The 19722-nt window shown below is 43.3% G+C and overlaps 1 protein-coding gene across 3 annotated transcripts in view; it reads right to left on the minus strand.

Moving 5' to 3' along the window:
• Positions 1–19722, minus strand: part of adarb1b (adenosine deaminase RNA specific B1b) — a 129188-nt gene that overhangs the window by 38397 nt on the left and 71069 nt on the right. For 2 of the 3 annotated variants that reach the window (XM_085434704.1, XM_085434706.1), the window contains exon 3: positions 9938–9971. Coding sequence is in view for 1 of the 3 variants with exons in the window: in XM_085434703.1 (XP_085290829.1) it covers positions 8766–8865 (100 nt within the window). In the remaining 2 variants the exon portion in view is untranslated. Of the gene's footprint in view, positions 1–8765; positions 9105–9937; positions 9972–19722 lie in introns of those variants that run through there. The other variant, XM_085434703.1, reaches the window with a different exon arrangement.

Here is a 19722-nt window from a genome sequence, read left to right on the forward strand (position 1 = left end):
TCCCCGCTGATCATTAAGAGCAACAGTAATCCTCCAAAATGAAACGAGGCTGGAACAGTAATTACTGAAATGACTGAGAAGTGTTTTAGCAATAATCATCAGCTTTATAAGTTGATACAAAAATAATATGTTTCGTTGAATTGATGGATGAAAGTGTAGTAACTGCAAAATCTGTAAATAACCAACAGATTCGTTTAATCTTTTCTTTTTAACTCAAACAGATGAAAACATTTCTAGAGGGCTGCAAAAGTAACATGTGTAAAAAAAAATGGTTTACTTACAATCAGGTGTTCAGTGGACTACAGTGATAGACGTAAATATGAAACATCATCAGGTCTACTCCAGTTACTAGTTTTGATTGCTAAAGCAACTTGTTTGCCGGGGGGAATACTTGGAACAAAGGAAAACAAGAGTGTTGTGGTGGTGGTGTGGAAAATGCAGAGAACCAGAAAAAATAGCAGATCGAACAAGGCTGAGAGTCCAAAATGAGCAATCGAAGACGAGGGGGAGGAAGAGATGAAAAGAAAAAAAGGGGGGGCAAGGATAGGGAAAGAAAGTGGACAGAGACAAATGGCCATGGGAAATGGCTGGTGCAGGCGAGCCTGCCTACGAGACAGCCCTCTCAGCAGCCTTAACACTGACTGATAGGCTCACCAGGCAGCGCCACCGTCCCTATCCATTCCATTTGTGTCTGATTCTCCGGTTATTCTGAAATCACATTTCAAGCCACATCAGGCCGACCCAACTCACCCTCATGTGGTAAAAGGTGCTCGCAGCAAATCTGAGACCGTCAAGTTAAATGTGAAAACAGGTCACGGAATTAGATAAACAGTGAAGATAGCTCGTGGCATTAAATGCAATCCTCTGTTTCCCACATCTTTCCTGATTTGTGGTCATATTTCTATATTCTAAAACATGAGAAAGTTTACAAGATTGTAGCGAGACCAGGTAGAACGTACGAGTTGGAGATGGTGGCATTGGCACACGGACAGCTCAGGTTGGAGACAAAGTTCGAGAAAAGAGGCTGAGATGAGGCTGAGATGGTGCATCCACCAGCAGAGCTGTTGAACATGGAGCTACCAGAGTAGGAAGATTCATAGATGTAGTGAGGGAGGTCATGTGATTGGTCATGATGGCAGCACTGTGGCGACCCCTAAAAGGAGCGGCTCAAATGAGGAGGAGATTCCAAAACAAAGTTTTTCCATTTTGACTCCTTTTTTATAGCTTGAATTTGATAATGTCGCATGTTAACTACCTACAAGATCTAAACTCATATATTATAGTAAACAGGTTCATGAGGTTGAAAACATTTCCACGAATAGATGCAGAAATGAGACTTACAAAATAAATTTAGAGAGGGACAGGAGGAGGAAAGCAGGGATCGTTGTTAACTGTCCAAGTATGCAGTTAGATAAGTGAGTGCTACTGTCGCCATCCCACAATCCCATTACTTTCCCGAATAAGACTTTGGCAGGCTAGTGATTACCTCAAGGAAGAGTGAATGAGGAGGAATCTTAATAGAAACAGGATCGGTTCTCTTTTCCGTACAGCCCCGAGCCTCTCCCGCTTCCTGAGGTGATGTCTCCAGGCACTGACCAGGTAATGCAGCGTAATGGAGTACACGTGTGGGCGCCGGTGGCCTAATGGAGAGGGGTCGCGGGAGAAAGAGGAGTGCCTGTCATCCCGCCTGATTGAAACTGATGGGCCAAGGTAAAGGGGGCACAAGAGTACGGTCACCCAACATGGCCCTGCCTGCCTTATCAGACAGACTTGGACATGAACACACATACATGCACACTTTACTTCAGAGCCCATTATTCAATTTGGCTGTTCTAATGACCAGTGAATTAGGCTGCCAGAAGTGATTTGCCTCCCGAGCCCTGCTGCTGGATGTACATGTTTTCCTCTGCTCTGCATATTAAGAGGCAGGCATTCGGACACTGACGTCCTCTGAGCCTCCAGCGATCGGGGAATTTATGCACCTGGATGAGGATAGTAAAAAATGGGCTTCATGTTTCCCTCCCAGTTTTTAGACAAGAATCAAATACCCACTTAAAGAATGAGTAATGCTGTCTGGAACAACTGACACAACACGAGTACACAACTCTGAGGTTACAGGATCATAAAACTGCTTTGGTCTCATAATAAACAGCATGGAAAAATTAACCTACGGCAGATCATTAGCGCAACAAATCTTTGCCCCGGCATGTTTTGTTATTGCTATTATTACACTGATCATTACTGGATGGATTAACAGCTCCCCGATGAATTACTCGTGATTTTTGGTGGTTATTATTCCATTAACAAGACTGCTTTTAAGTATTTTACAGCGCCCAGTCTTTTCCTAAAGCTACAGTAAACCATCAAAATTCAACAGCAGTTGATTCTGTAATTATTTCCTCAGTTACATCCTCACATTTCACAGCATGGGTCACAAGCATGGTCACTAACTACTATCACTGTATGTGGGGTTTTTTTTTCTTTCAAAAAACTTAAATTACTGATCTTAGTTCCCACATGAAATTTGGATTTTTAATAAGTCCGAGTGAATCTTTACACACCCACCTAACAGTATAATAATAAAACAACATAATGTTGAGATGGGCCTGTTTACCTTTAGCTGTTCAGCTAAGGCTTCACTCACACAGCCCTACAGACCGCTCAGTGACCCACTGACAACCACCCCGACTGGTTGCTGAGTGACTGTTGGAGGTTGCTGGCTGTCAGTGCTGGACCACAAACCTCCTTGTGACTGCTTTGATTGTTGATGTCTGCAGACAAGTCGCCGTCTCCAAAGCAAACTGCAGACAAGTTTTTTGGGGCAGCACCGTACCCCTTTTTGCGATCACCAGCATCCTTCAGCAACCACTCCCAATCAGTCTGGGACTACGGTACTCTGTGGTTGTCTGCCCTCTAAACCTGTATCTGCTTATGATCGCTGATTATCATCGTCAATATCCTCCATGTTATATTTAAAGATTTACCATAATTTGCTTTCTCTTCGTGCTACGAGTCACAGTGAAACTCTGCAGTGTGCCCGTCTCTTCTAAGCAGCACCACAGAGAAAGCAAAAGTGTAGGAAGCTGCATCGACGCAGCCCCGTCGCTCTTAGAGTGCGTGGTATGGTGGGTAAGTTAACCAAGCGCAGCAGTAAATCCCCCCCACCCACCCATCCCCAGCGGGCTGGTTGCCAGCTCTAAACAACTTTTTTGGCAGCAACTCTGGAAGCCAAAGTCCGCCAAAGACACAATAACCGTAAATACCATCATATGGACTCATTGCACACAGTGCTTTTATAGATGGAGTGGTCACCGTGGTAACACATCATGCTCACACCACCTAGATACTTTCAGTTTGCTTCGTATGTGCACTGGGTGAAAAACTGTGCTGTCAGTCTTTTATAGATTCCTTAGGTCCAGGTATCAGGTTTCATATTAATAAAACTTCTCTACTTTTGCTTTCTTCCATCTTTTCAAGGTTGTTGGGTGGCTGCCTCTCCTCTTTTCACTAGGAGCTGTAAAATCTATTTGACAGCTCTGATTTATGACACAGCATAGGTACCGAGCGCCTGTGGGGAAGGGAGTGTATGTTTGAGTGTGTCTGGAAGTGTGCGAAGGCGTGGGCGTGTGAGCATGCCCGGCACACAGGACCACCACTGCTGTGCTCAATGCTCAAGCACCCAACAGAGCACACAGGTAGGAGGGGACTCACACGCAGACACAAACGCCCGTGTCTATCTGCTGTATGTCAGAGTTTCTACACTGACATCAAGTGTTGATAACATAGATGAAAATTAAACGACTGCCGAAACGGCTAAAATGATTTAAAAAGTTTCTGTGGACAAAGCTCGACAAAAACCAACAACTAAGGCAAGAAAAGTTTTAACAGGAGTTCAAGAACATCCTACAGAGCAGTAAGAACTCACCGGTGGTTCCTTTTTCTTCGCAGCTGTTTACTTCTGAAATTTATCACTTGTTTTCCCTGCTCCAGCCTCTCCATCTCACCCCTCGCACAAGCCTCTCCTCCGTCCTTCTGCTCTCCTCGCCTGGACGCCCAGGGCGCTCAAACCTAACACCGTTTGTCACATTCAAGGCCGGGTTAGGGGATCCTGGAGAGAGCGGTGAATGTGTTTGTGTGTTTATATGAGGATGAGGAGGTCTGGAAATAAATGCAGATTTCTCCTGTCATCTAGCAGTTGAATTTTTACACCGCATGCTCGGTATAGTCAAGCAGGGAGGTAGCACTGACGGACACTCGGGAGAGGACGAGGTTGTAAACCTCTGCTGAATGAAAAAGGTCCTGACAGGTGACAAAGGGAGGGAGAACGTGTTTATACATCCCTAAGAGGATGAGAGAGGTGGGAGGAAAGAGAATGGGGGAGGACAGATGTACAGTCCAAGGCCCTTTACACAAAGCAATATGAACTGCGATGGAGCGCTACATGTGGTACAAATCTAATGTTTAAAATTAAGCACAGCGCGTATTGCTGGCAAAGATTTCCATATAACACATTTGTTGGCAAAATCGCATTTTCATCACTACGTCTTGTTCCATTACCTCAAAAGAAATTCCTCTACACCTATGACATGGAAGCAGCAGAATAACCAGCTGCAAAAGCAACATTTCACTATCCATATCATTTAAATGAAAGGCGAAGCTGAATCTATACGAATGGAGTTTTTCTGGGAGGTGATGAAGGGAGCCGACGCAAATCCGTGCATGCATCTCTGGGGCTGTGAAGTGTCTCTGCGCCTGTTAAACACACCTCGGCGTCTTGTGCAGGCGCACTACAATGTCATGCCGTTACAGTCATTAGTAGCATGCTAATCAAAGCTAATTACACTGAGACAGGCAGACACAACTCATTTCTTATCGTGACAAGAGTGCTGCTGTGTTTGTGGCGCTAAATGAGGCACCGCTCATAATCAACAGTTTCTTTTTATTGTTAGGTAAATGGATGCGACCGCGTTTCCTATCTGAATTCCTCTGCCACCGTTGTCAAATGTTAATCAGTTTGTCGGAGGTTTTTCGCAGGTTGTAAATCAATTCTTTTGTGTGCACACGCAGCTTAGATGAATCTAAAAGGAAATCATTAAGAACGCACGCTTAGTATTTGGATAGTGACTTTTATAAATGGCAGTGAGAGTTACTCATTTTAAAACAAGTAGTGGGAAAATAAAGAGATGATGCCGGTAAATGACGGTATAAAAAGCAGGAGAAGAATGTCTTCGTGCAGAGGACGTAAGGTTATCTAAGAGGAAACGAGTGGCGTTGCAGGCAAAGTCTCTTCCACTGCGATGGATAGCAGGCGTCAGGCAGTGCAGAACCCCCCCTCTGCCCCCCTATTCAAGTTGCAAAAGCTCATTTTGGAGATTTTGCTGGCACGGCAGAAAAAGGCCTCTGTTCCCCATTTTCCATATTTCATATACGGCCCATTGGAAAGCATCGTCTGCGAGTGTCATGGCTTGGCACATTTATGAGAGATGCATTGAAGAACTTATCACTTGGAAGATATGCTTAAGTTCAGCATTTTGAAAGTCACTGTGCACTGTATTCACTTACAAAGCAAAGGGACATTTACATGGTGAGTAGTAATGCTATAGGTAAATATGAGCTCTACGGTGTGCGTCTCCAGCTGCTGCTTGCCGCGAAAAATAACCAAGAAATACATCACATCAATACGATATAAAGAACAAATGTGTTCTGCAGATTTATTTCCACCGCAGACATTTTGAGTTGCGACTGTGGAAAAAATCACAGGTGTGTCTGTTAACATTCATTAAAGTCCTCTCGCTACAGAATTACCAGAATCAGCTGAAATGCCTGTAATTCACACCCACCAGCACTCCGGGCTCATTACTGACTTATTACCTATAGTCTGATCACACATCCAAACTGAGCCTTCATTTGATCTCAGCTTCACACCTGTAAAGTTTCCTGACAGCATCGACACATTTATTGAAAATAAAAAATAAGAATAAAATGACTGAAGATAAAGAACGCCTGCTAACATACTGAGCACCGACTGTCTATGTTTTTTAGCTTAAAGAGAGCTTCCCCACTTAGTTGATGTTGTCAACAATAAAGATCTGAAAACACAAATTTCTGCATATTATTTTAAGGTTTCATTAAATCAGTTTATAGAATCAGACTAAACTATTCCTGACCCCACAGCAAAGCAGTTATTAGAGAGCTTAATCTCAACTAGGCACTGCTACATACCTGCAACTGCACATATTTCAGCAGATGCACCAATGCAGCCAGCGTTCACGTCACACAATAAATGTAAGCACTTAAACTGGATGCAGACCTTACTTATACATTGTAATATTATTGTGTTTTATGCAATACTGTCTACAAATTCCAGTAGAAAACGACACCGGGCGTCATTAGAGCACAAATTCAATTCAATTTCTTTTCTTCTCAACAAAAAAAAAGTAGATAGCACCGTGTGCTGAATGCAAGTCGAACCTTTAGAGCGACAGAAGCAGAACGTACGTTTGAAACCGAGCTACAGGAGGATCATTAAGAGGCAACAATAGACAACCATGAAGGGGTTTTCTGTCATTTAGACTAAAAAGACTTTTCTCAGTGTGTGCAGACTTTGCACGATAAACACTTTACTTCAGTCTTCAATGAGCTTTGTTGCACTTGTGGGGGAAAATTACAGGTTTATCCATCTTATTATGTGGCTGAGTCCAGAGAGCTCATGTAAATCCCTACACTCACTCAGTCACAAACTGAAAGGACTTGTATAAGACCTCCTCAGCAGGGCATTTCTTTTTACATTTGTTACAGATAAATAACAAAACTGGCTCAGTTATATTCAACAGTTTCAGCCGTCTGTCACACTTACATGCTTTACACTGACAGTGGCGCAGAGCCAGCGTTAAGGTCAAACGCCATCAAGTTCCTCTGTGACGAGTCCAAAAGTCTGCTGTGAAAAGGTTTGAGGGTGTAAAAAACCGCCGCACAAGAAGTAGACACGAACTGTGTAATGACAGCTGAGGAGTCAGTGCACGTAGGTGTGGTGGGGGCGCGTTTTAAACTGTGTTTGCTGTTGAAATGAATGTTTAACGACAGTCTCCTGTTACACTTTTTCTCCAAATAAAAAAATGCATTTTTACCAAAACTGGGGATTTAGACGTGATATTTCCTTCAGAGCTGGAGTGTCAGTGTGGGTTAGTGTCACAGACACGTGCGCACTCATGCGGCTGACCCTAATCGGTGCTTGCATTGACAGAAGGAAGCCTTCGTGTGGAAGACAATGATCTACTTAAAACGGACGCTCCACTTCATGGAGGTGCTCCGACGATTCGGCCCTCGCTGTCGGGGAAACCGAGCAGTGAGGTTTGCTTGAATCGCTGTCAGATGATTGTCGCCAGTGAGCCTATAAGCTCATCTCGGCTAGCATTAGCCGCTAACCCGTGGGACACTCTGAGGAACTCAAGAACTAAGCAACTTATCGGGAGACTTCCAGTTCAGGGCATTAGAGCTGACTAAGAGCAAGCAGGGCAACACTGGCCCAAAGTTCTGCTTAGTCGTCGCTTTCCTCAGTCTGGTGTAAAAAAGTGCCACTTTCATTTCCGTGGTGATAAGGGAGAGCGAAAGGCGGGAAACAGACCTGTGTAATACTGATGGACGGAGTCACTGTGCGCGAGCGGGGCCCGAGTGTGCAAATCGGAGGCTAAAAATGCAGCATCAGCAGTGGTGGATTTACTCTGGATGAATGGACTTGACTCGGTGAGGGGAGCAGGGCGGGGGTGCGAAGGGCGGTGGGTGTCAAAGCAAGTGGCTGAGACACGGCTAATACTGCCAGTGAGCTGTGGCCACCTAAGTAATTACTACCTTTGCTGTTAGGCTAATCCCCAGAGCAGAGCAGCAAACTCAGGGGAGAAAAGCTTCGGAGCCTCCGGGGCTCCCGTCACTCGACTTCAATTACACAGAGACGCGGACCTGTCTCACCCAGAGAGAGGGAGCGGGGGAGGATGAGATACAGGGCAGGGAAGAAGCCGCCTATCTGCTTCAAATGCATTTAAATAATTCCTCAGAAACGTTCGGTGAACTACGCAGGGAGGACAAACTCCAATTTCAGATTCAGATTACGCTAAGAAAAAAAAGAATAAATAATAAACAAGAGGACAGTCACATTATACAACAACAGAAGACCGATTTCTAATGCGCTCTCTATAAATGCTGCTCTCTCCTGTATGTTCATAAAAAGGTAAACACTGAAAACAATAAAAAGAAGGATTTGAATTGAGCAGGATTGGTTTTACTGTTCAGGTATACGTGTGAAATTTCTTCCATGCTGACTAACACTTTGTGCAAGCATATAGTGCAAAAATATTTAAAGAAATGTAAAGGTTTGGTTTGTGACATAACACAAAAATGAGAGGAACAGTCACTGCTCTAAAAACACATTTGAAATCTAATCACGCATCGAGTTTCGTCGGAGCAGGTGAGTTAATAAGGCGTGCTTGATTTTAAAAATTCAACTCCGGAGAAACAGTTTAAGCTTAAATTAAACACAAATGCACGGAAACAGAAACAAAGAAAAACTACATTCTGCACACTGACTGTTTGCAACCGAGAAAGAAGAAGGGATTTCACAGCACTCTGGTGATGTTACTAATTTAAAATTTGACAGAAAAGTGAGAGTAAATGATTTATTACATCAAGTGAATAATGTTTCTCTTCCTGCTGATCTACATAAGCCAGCTCAGCATCAGTCTCAGTCTGGGAACTTCCACTCTGTGGGTTACCTTTGCGTTCGGAGCGTTTCTTGCGCCTCCTCTTGAACCTGCGTCGGATCAGGCAGTAATAGGAGCCCAGACTCTGTGCGCCGTTGGTGAGCAGGGCCATGACTTGGTGCACACTACTAGAAATTCCACTAAACGGCTGCCTAACTCTGGCTGAGCGCTTCGTTAAAACTGGAGCAAATTAAACTTGAACTCACACACGTGGTCTACCTGCCCTTCAACCTTCGCCCTCGTCCGCTTCACAAGCCGTGCACCGCTGTTTTCAAGCTACTGACATGAAGAACGCTCAACTCCACACACCTGCAGCGTTTCTTTGTTTCTACTTTAGTCCTTCCCTCATATCCAAACTCCCTCTCTCTCCATCCCTCCCTCCCTTTCCTCCTCGCTGCTTCTCTCCTCTGTTGACTCCATGTCTGCCCTATCAGTAGTCAGAGAGGGGAGGCGATGGAGTGGAGGAGGAGGGGACAAGCTGAGGAGAGAGACTCATGTTTTCATATGGATAAGAATTAACACACAGACCAAAGGCAAACTCTCTACCTGTGTAATCCCAGCTCAAAGTAACTGACACATCCTACAAGCGACGCCAATGTCATCCACCGACTTCCTCCACCCGCTTACCAGTTCATCATACCGTAGCTTTCTGTGCTGTGTGAGTGTAATAAGAGTCTATGTTTAACTATATTCCCTCTGCAGTGAAAGTAAGAGTGTCGGCTCAATGCATCTCCAGTACATCCTCTCACAGTACATCCTCTCACGTTTCTCTCACACACTCAAACACACACAACACACTCAAACATATGACATTAAAATAAGCTCATATAAAAAAGTTACAACTGCAATATTAAAATCATCCGTTACTTGTCATCATACCCACCTGTCTCCTTCTTTAAGATTTATATTTTTTGTATTCCCCAATAACGAGCAAGCTCACCACTTGAGAGGGTGAGAACTTAGAAAGAAGTACTCTGCCTCCCTCTAGTGGCCATCTCGTGTAATTGCAGTTTTGCTGGGCCCAAACCACTTTTTTAAGCCACAGAAAATCAAACAACACTTATGATGGGAGCGCAAAGTTATGTTAGCTTTGTTGACAAATGTAATACAATTCTATCCTGGGTACAAACTCAGTATAGAGACAGACAAAGAAAGGAAGGAAGGGAAATGGCAAAAACACTTACCTGTGGCTGCCGTGCAGTCTGTGACCGGTAAAATCTGCAGGAGAGACAGAGAACACTTTACTAAACGACAGCGCTGACCAAGAAGTGTCTGCCAAAGCTCTTTTAGAGACGCAGTGCAACCAAGTTAGTGGCAGACAACAAGGAAATATGCACATGCTGGACTCATTCTTTCAAATTAGCCGTTTCCACATCAGCTCATCTTTCCCCACATTGTTCCAAAGAATTCCTGGATGGTTACCTAGAGCCACTCTTTGGATGGAACATGGGCTTAGGTGCCTGATCCCATTCATTTAGCTAAAAAACACAATTTTGTCAGTCGCTGGACTGTTTCAAGGCTTCCTGATATTTTATTTGGCAAAAACTACGCCCTTATAAGGAAATGTGATCCCTGTAATTGGTACACAGATCACTTATCTTAGACTGCAGGAACGGTAAGTGGTCAGCTGCGTGGTTTTTTAATATGTTTCTTAAACGGCTGGAGGAGAAAAATCATACTGGTGAAACCAAATAATCTACAAAGCTTAAACCCGCTGATCTCACATGCCAATGTAAAAATGTAAAGACTGACTGCATGAAAACGTCTGAGTGGGTAATCAGATAAGGCAGATCCTGTTAGCATTATTCATTCACTATTATAAAGGGATAAATAAGCCAAGCACAATAAAGCCTGATCACGTCAATGCTCCAGACAACCTGCTAAATCTGTCAGCCATTAAATTGGCTGCTAATGCCTACAGATAAATGTGGAACGGCATGTGTGTTCTTGATGCTGTTGTCAGTTTTTTTGAATAATTAATAACTACCTCGTGTGATTGTTTATTAACTGGAACGTTAATAAACAATCACCCCATTTTCACCCCTTCAATATGTTAATATTTTCTATTAACAGCTTTTATTTTCTTTGGTATGCATGCGTACAAGTGCTTATTAATGCAAATATCTAATCAGCCAATTACACACCAGCAACTTTTCAGTACATAGACACTGTCAACACGTCCTGATGAGGAGATATTTCTCCTGACTGTTTCAAGCAGATAAGAAGTCAACTGTAGCTAAAATAACCACTCATTACAGCAAGTATGCAGAACAGTATCTCTTAACCTTGAGGCTGATGGCCTACAGCAGACCACACTGGAAACCACTCCTGCCTTGTGTCAACAGTTCAGGCTGCTGCTGCTGGTCCTCTTATTATCAACTAAACATCATCTACATGCCACAGCCTACCTGAGTGTTGTTGCTGACCATGTTCATTCCTTTATAACAAGATAAAAAAAAAAACCCTCCCCCATGGAGGCTTCCAGCTGGATGTCACGTGTCACAAAGCTCAAATCATCTCAAGTTCACTGTATTCAAATGTCCTCCACAGTCACCAGATGTTGGGCAAATAGAGCACCTTTGATATATGGTGGCATGAGAGAGCCACATTGTGGATGTGCAGCCAACAAATCTGCAGCAGCTGTGTGATACTGTCATGACAATGTGGAAAGAAATCTGAGGAATGTGACCAGGACCTTTTTGAATCTATGACACAGAGAATGAATCCAGTTCTGACTGCAAAAGGGGGCCTGAGCCAGTACAAGGAAGGTGCACTTAATGAAGAGTCCAGTTTAATATAAAGTATATAACGGTAAGGCAAAAATTATAAGAAAAAATGTAATGTCATACATGTAATGATATAATGCGATATGTAATGTGTAATGATGGGAGGTACAATGTGATATTAGAGTCCAAAAGGTACTGGATGTGTGAGGCTAAGCTCTGAGAGCGTTGTAGACAATTCAGGGTTTTTTTGTTCTGTTCAAAAAAACAAACAAACAAACAAACAAACAAACAAACAAACAAACAAAACCCAGCAAATCTCTGACATCACTCTATCCAATATATCTGTGAATGGCTAATATCAGCTACTAGTAAAGGCCAACTGAAAGGCTCCATCTGAAACACTGCTACATGACCTACACTGCTCTATGAGTGCTGGGTCATCACAGACAAGGATTAAAAAAAGACATCGCAATTAAGCTTTAGCTTTGGTATATTATTGCTCTATGATGTCCACCAAACTAAAAATGACTAAACAAAAAATGGAGAGAAATATACACGTAACAGGTGAAGGAGGGTGAATGGAAAAAACAATCGATACAGAGAAAACCCAGTGAGTGAGTACATAAAGCAAAGGAGGCCAGAGGGAGAGAGAAAAGGTGAGGAGACAAGAGAAACCCGCCCGTATAAAACATAAAATGAAAATGTAATCCCAAAGTAAGCTCTTTTAACATGGGAGGCTGATTACAGCAGGTGAGACTCTTGTGTCACGGCTCAATATAAAAGCTTAAAACTGATTTATCACTTTTGGCCAGCAGTGGTTTGCTGTGTCATAGCAGGAAGGCAGCTCGCCTCTCCATGACCCCAGGTACAAAAAAAGGGTTAATAATATGGATGGGTGGATGAGTAGATGGATGGATAGATGGATGAATGAATGAGTAGATGGATGGGTGAATGAATGGAACAATGAGCAGATGGATGGATGGATGAGTGGATGGATGAATGGATGGATGGACAAAGGAGTAGATGGATGGATGGATGGACGAATGGATGGATGAATGGCTGGATGGATACATGAGTGGATGGATGAAAGGCAGGTAATGACATGCTAACAAACAACAAAGCAGAAATGTGGGGCAAAGAGGCCTGCACAAGAAAAACGGTGAACGTAAATATACTCCAGACGCAATTTCATTCATGCTTCTGTGTACAAGCCAAGCATAACTCCAGCTGGCCAAGTTTCACCACGACAGGCCGGCTACGTGACTGTTTTCTGTTTGCTTTGTTTTTTTGAACGGGAGACCAGTCAGTCCGCTTCCTTCAGTGTTTTCTGTTTACAGCGACTGTGCAAAGAGCTGCAGACAGGCCAGAAGAGACTGCGTGCACGCTCCGCAGAGGCACATGTTGTTCCACAGCAGAGACTTCAACCTCCGCTCTCTCTCTCTATTTCTTGGCATTTGGAGCACATACTGAATGGACAAGGGGAAAGAGGCTGTGGTTAGGCAGCCAGTACTTTGCGGTTGAATTTAAAGGCATTCCAAACTCAAATAACAGCCGAACTCCTGGTGGCCTTCGCTGTGGTTTGACGGAGAAACACGATCATTGACAAAAACAACCTCTTAAACAGTTTTACAGGGACAAAATCCAGGCTACTGTGGTGAACCCATCTGTTGGTTCATGCGTGCACTCACAGAACACTACAAAGCACAAAGCTCTAAAAATAAACTCAATGGGAACCTTTTTTTACGTTTTGTGTTTTCCCCAAGTCATTCTGAAGCTGTTCATCTAAACGTAAGAGACAGTTCCAGGGATGTAGAGTTCAGTATGAGTCTAGCTGCTTTACTAACTAGCCAACTTGTCCTATTATTAATTTAATTATTCCATAATTAGTCACAACAATGATGCTGAAAAAGATCTACACTGTGCAGTGCAATATAACCGAACACCCACTAAGATGGACATCTCAAAAAGCGGTCAAATGGTATGTCAACACACTACATTTACACTGTACGCTCATTGGCATTCATCAGCATGCCTCATTAAAACCTGGAACCAAACCAAAAGCCATCGAGCTAACAAGCTAGTTCAAAGCAAAAGGAAACCAATGAGCTACCCGACTGATCAACATCCGGAGAAAAACAGAAAACACAAACCTCCGAGTGCGGCCCTCAGATGCTGATGAGTTATCTAGAAAAGCTGTGCTTGTTTTTTTTCTTCACTCTCTGTCTGAAAACCTAAAGTTTGCCAATGTTTTTTATCTTTTTGCACTGAAGCAGTCATCTTACGTCAGTGTGGAGAACCAAGTGAAAACCTAACGCAGAGATTAAAGCGTGTTCTGCGGCGCTTGAATACCTGAAAGTGAAGTCAGATGAAAAATGTCCAGGCAGAAGGAGCGCAGCTTCATTGCCTTGTGAGGAAGTCACGCTCCTAAAAGTAACACTCCCTAAACCTCATCTTGTGAACAGTTTGGTAAGAAGGAGAGAGAGAAGGAGAGATGGTGTGTGAGAGATTTGTAGTAGACTGACGAGGTGGGGGTGGGGGGTTTCAGAGGACGTCCTCTTACTGGAGCCCTTTGATCAATAGAGTCGGGGGCAGAAGGTGCATGGAGAATAACACGGGCGGTTCAATAGGCTTGACGGGGACAATAATTAAGTCTGAGAGGTTCAGCGTGGGGGAAAAAGGTTTATGAAAGAGAAACAGAAAATCAGTCGACCGCGTGTGATATGAGGAGTGCGTGACTGTAAACCTCAACTCTCAGTCTTCAGCCAAAAATTAGGTCAATGGCTCAGTAACCGCTGGCCACACACACACACACACACACACACACACACACACACACACACACACACACACACACACACAGTCTAGCCAGGGTCCTGATAAGCCATTAAGCAGCTACCCCTCCTGCTGACCTACCTTTTCTTGCTACTACACACACACACACACACACACACACACACACATTTTAATTAATGCATTTAATTGAATGCGTGTGTCGTATTGAGATTGATTGCGCGCCTGCCTGTAAAAAATTCATGGGAGATAAAAGCTGGATCACCATGTGCAGTTTTCTCCACGATGACAGCCTGGAAATGTTTTTGCTTTTCTTATTTGCCCAGCAGAGGGCAGCACTGTGACATGAATGTTATTATGATGCTGTATGTACACAGGGAACATGTACAGAGGGAATCATTGATTTTCTTTCTTTTATCTTTGCTTTGATGAGCATGCTGGGTGTAAAATCACCTCACGGTTTCTGCTTGCACATAAAGGAAACTCAAATCTCTTAATCAATGAGGCCGCCTCTCTTACACCAGCACCTGTCCCAGGTGTCGGTGCGTGGAAGAAGAAGAACAACAACTTGAGTTTAAAAAGCACAAGCTGGAGCAGAAGGTGCTGACTAAGACAACACAAATGACACATGCGCAGGGCGACTGCCAGCACTTTAAAAAAGTCGCACAGACACGAAGCCAGCAGCCTGCCCACATGCTAAATGCAGTGAACTTATGTGGGAACATTTTTAACATTTTTTGGTGAAAACTCTGCAAAACTTGTTTTTTTAGTTTAGTTTTCTTTTTTAAATCAGTGTGACTCCAAAAATGTTGCACAGCTCTGAGTTCCTTTCCTCTGTATTCAGATCGATGTTGTGAGCGCTGTTCTAGGGGGAGGATTCTGTGATGCTCAACAGAAGACGCCTCAGGAGAGCACATGCCAGGCCTGTAAACACTCAGCCAGAATTCACAATGCAAGAAGATAAAGTGCTATACGTGTATATTTGGCAGGGTGGGTCTTCAAGCATGGCTTGTTATTGTTTATCAGCTTTTTTTTACATGAAAAAAAGATAAATTTCAAGGACTAGAATTCATATTAATATTACAATGTGATGTATTTTGGTCACCACAGAGACTGAGCAGTCCATCAAACAGCTGCTAGCATGAGAAGGCTGTGATGGATCATATAACTGAGTTTACACTCGATACTCCTACACTGTGACCAGGTTCTATGTAAAACTACAGTACTGGCAGCATAATAAAGCTTACAGTACAGCTGCTGTAATCATAACAGTTTTTACTGTGACTTGTTTCCACAGCATGTCTTCCTCCCCTCACCCCCAGCCGGTCATGACTGATGGCCCCGCCCCTCCCTGAGTCTGGTTCTGCTGGAGGTTTCTTCCTGTTAAAAAGGAGTTTTTCCTTCCCACTGTCACCAAGTACTCACTAGAGGGTTGTTGGGGTTTTCTCTGCATTGCTGTAGTGTCTTCACCTTGCAATTTGACACTATATAAATACAATTTAGGTAAAAATAAAGTATACTTGAAATATATAACACATCATGTGTTTTGTTGTCATTTTACTGTTCTTACTGTAATCTCTACCACAGTTTATAACTGCAAAAATGCACCGGAGTCCTGCAGAGTCATTAACACCACATCTCATGCTGAACAGGTACTTAATCTGCACGAACCCACCCGTGCACCCCGAATTCAGCTTTTGGTCCTTCCAAAACAATAGCAGGATGTTGCCTTTTGTTTCCACCACTTCTTCCACCGTGTGAATACGGGGAATGCTCCTGCGCTCTACATTTTAATAACCAGAAGATGAATGCTGGCCAGGGGTGGTTAATTAATTTAGGAGTCCCAGTCATGGTGGCAGCTCTTTGCTTGTTAAACCTGAACGCAGTTCTCAGCAAAACAAACAATAAAAAACAAACAAAAATAACAACAACAGCAGAGGGACAACCCATAATAATCCACAGCTAATGAAGAATAAACTGCTAAAATATTGATTTAAACATAAACACTTAAATTCCCATCTGTGCCGCCACTGTTAGACTGCACATATTTCCTTATGTTCCTCTTAAGGAAATAAGAACCTCAACACATAAATTAGATGATTTATGGTTGGACCGAAGCCTGTGTGTCCATCACTGGTTTCTGAAACTTTGAGCGTTTTTCACGTCACTATCTTGAAGTAAAAAGAAAACAGATGAAAGCTTGCTCATTGGCTTACGCTTTGATAACCGATGTTTTTTTTACAAATAAAGTTTACGTTTTTTAATTCAATGTGACTAAAAACGAGTGACCGAGCCCATAAACTCATCAGGCAGATGTTCACAGTGTTCATGTCAGAGACCAGAGGGGACCAGAGGCCTTTTTGCAACCGCAGCGATCGACATCTGGTGCTCTTAAGATCAAATGCAGGTTTAAGGCACTTCCATGCTGGCTTGACTTTTGAGAAACAGAAGCTACGTCCAAGCAACAGAGTCAAATCCAAATAAATTAAACAGTCTTAAATTGTGCGATTTAACACAACACTGTACAGACGTTTCACATAAACATCCATTTTATTCATTTGAGGATCACATCCCACCATCGATAGGGTGTCTATCCCGAGGCTTCACGAAATCCAGCACATTTACAATATCGGACATGTTACTGTACAAAACTGCCTACATGTTTACAGCGACTTGATGAAGCGCTTGTCAGATCCAAGAAAATGGATGTCAAGTCTGCAGGGGACTCCCTGAACTTTCATGTTTGTTGTGCCCTTCTGATGAGCCTCCACTGAAGCAGATGACAAAGCAGCTGGTAGCTCCATGTGCATCAGAGGAGCCAAACGGCCTCTTCACCTTCGCCAACAGCGCGAGTCACAGTGACAAAAAAACTGCATGTATTGTATGGGAAAAATTCAAATTCAGGTAAAAACACGACACGCCGCTGCAAACCTCACCAGCATCAGCTAGATAGCACCAAGCTTGAGTGAAAACACTGTGCTGTTAGTGAGAGACAAAAATACTGGCAAGATGAGAGCAGAGATGAGCGAGAAGGAGAAGCCAAATGAGAAGGTGGCTGCCTTCGCTAAAATTAGAGCCTAATGTGAGGGAATACACATAAAGGAACACACACATCTACCAAGTACCACACAACAGCTCGTGAATTCTCTATAAACAAACCAGATAGCTAAAATAATCTTCTGACTTCAAGCAGCTTCCAAAACTCTAAATACTCACTGGATTTAAAAAAAATCATTTTATCAGCTCCTATATTTTACTGCTCAGCTCATGAAACGGGAGTCTGGTTCTTCTCTAAATAAGAAGGCCCGTAAATAGGAATGACTTTATTCTTCCTATGGGAGTTTCCTCTAGTTCCCAAGCCTACCATCAGCTCCCACTACCGGGTGTGGTCCACTGCTTACCCAGGCATCCAATCTCTTTGCCTGGGACACATCCGCTCCACTGCTTGTGGCTTTGGGCTTTTCGTCTGGAGCTCGACCAGCAGTTGCACGCGTGTGTTTGTGTGTGCGGTCGACGTTAGAACGGGGAGAACAATGGGTGGCTCTGTGTTTGCCCTTCTGGCAAGATATATACCTGAAGGGCAAAAGCAACCAGAGTGGGAGAAGGGCAGCAGACTGCAAGCCACGAAGGCGGCTTTCAAAGGGCAGGCTGAGATGACTGTTTATTAGGTGCCGTGCTCCATTTTCTAGGGTGCAAACTATATATATATATTTCAAAACAAATATACACCGAGGCAGATGTCATTACACACACATCAGAACCTGTGACAAAATGCATCACGTCTCCTCCGACGCCCACGCTCCTCCAGTCTGATTTGGCTTAAACAAGGTGCCCGACCGAATACCAATAAAGCCGAGCTATTTTGATTTGGTTCCACAGTTGTCATGTCGTTTCTCGTGTCAGCTCTGGCTCAGCTGAGCTGCTGCAGGCAACAATATGACAACAATCTCAGGGAAGTCCTCAAAGATTTGCACCGTGCAACAGAAACACACACACACACACACACACAAAAATAGCAAGTTATGTGTTTGAGCTCCAGATGCAGGTAAGCTGCTTATGACTGTGTTTTGGGAATATTGTAGATAGGTCAGATCACAGCGTCGTGGAAGCCACAGCTGCGATACCCCTGCGTGAACTTCACGCCTACTTTAGTCACGAGATGTCAACGCAAATTATTGGGCAGCGTAGCTCAAACTACTGACGATGAGCAGTGGATCCTGTAACCGATGCTCAAGGATGCTTTAGCTGTAAATTGATGTGATGATAAGCAGTGCACCGGAGACTATCCACGCACACTTTCTGCCCCCTCACACACATAAACACACAAGTTTGTTTCTCACAATCTCCAACAGAACATCTCGTCTGCTTTCTTTCTTCGGTGAACTTTTTTCCTCACTCGAATCGTCCTCCTTCTCCTCCTCCATCAGCATTTTCTCCTATGACGAGCAAGTTCGCTCTCTCAGCCTATTTATCTCTCTACCCTGCTGCGTGCCATGTCGACAACATAAACTTCCCTTTCCTGTCTTATAGGAAAAAAAACTGGAGGTCACAGAAAAAAGGATGTGTAATTGTCAACCTAATCTGAATTCCAGTAAGACCGTCACATCAGCCAGCACCGAAGCTCTCGGGCCGACTATATAACACACGCTCGCGTACTCACTCACTCAAAGTGTTTTTACTGCACCGCAATGCAGTGTGACATTGAGAATAATGACTGCACTCACACTCACACATGCACACACACATCCCTGCAGAAAAACACCTACAATTACACAAAGAAGAGCCAAGGTGGGCAGGCACGGTCACCCACAGTTTTCAAGGAATTTTTAGTCAGCACACAGATGAAAAGCCTCGACGGCTCTTTTGTTATCTGCAGTATTTAGTATTTTGTGATTTTCTGATCTTACACCCCTCGTGGTTAATTAAAGTAGCTTTGATTTGTTTTCATGGCTGGAACAATGGAAACTTGTAACAACATTTCAAGTATTCACACAAAAAAGTGAATAAAAAATCTCTTCAAACTAAAGTCTTACTAAAGGTTTGTTGCATCAACGAGCAGCACTGAACAACAGTGCCAGCTTCGGCTCCATAAAGACAATATTGTTTTAAATAAAGAATTAAATTACATATGTGGTAGTGCGGGAAAATAAAAAATACTGTGCATAAAATAATATATATGCACAGAATCTTATGGCGATAAGTAACTTAGTTGATGGAGTCAAAGTTTCTCTAATCACAGGATGAAAGACACCAAAGAGCAGCTCAAGGAAACAGACCAGCACCGACGGTTAGCAGCAAGGGAATGAAACAAAATGCTAAAAGCAGTTATAAAATATATACTGCTCAAAAGGGGCAGCGATTAAATCATACAACACATCTTGAATAATGAAATATTACGGTTCAAGACTAGTTTTACACCATGTTGTTCTCAGCAGAGGAATCCAGAATCGCCA

The sequence above is a fragment of the Copadichromis virginalis genome, linkage group LG16 (assembly GCF_057382275.1).
Source record: "Copadichromis virginalis isolate Kocher_CV1m ecotype Utaka linkage group LG16, C_Virginalis_male_GT1.1, whole genome shotgun sequence".
Lineage (NCBI taxonomy): Eukaryota > Metazoa > Chordata > Actinopteri > Cichliformes > Cichlidae > Copadichromis > Copadichromis virginalis.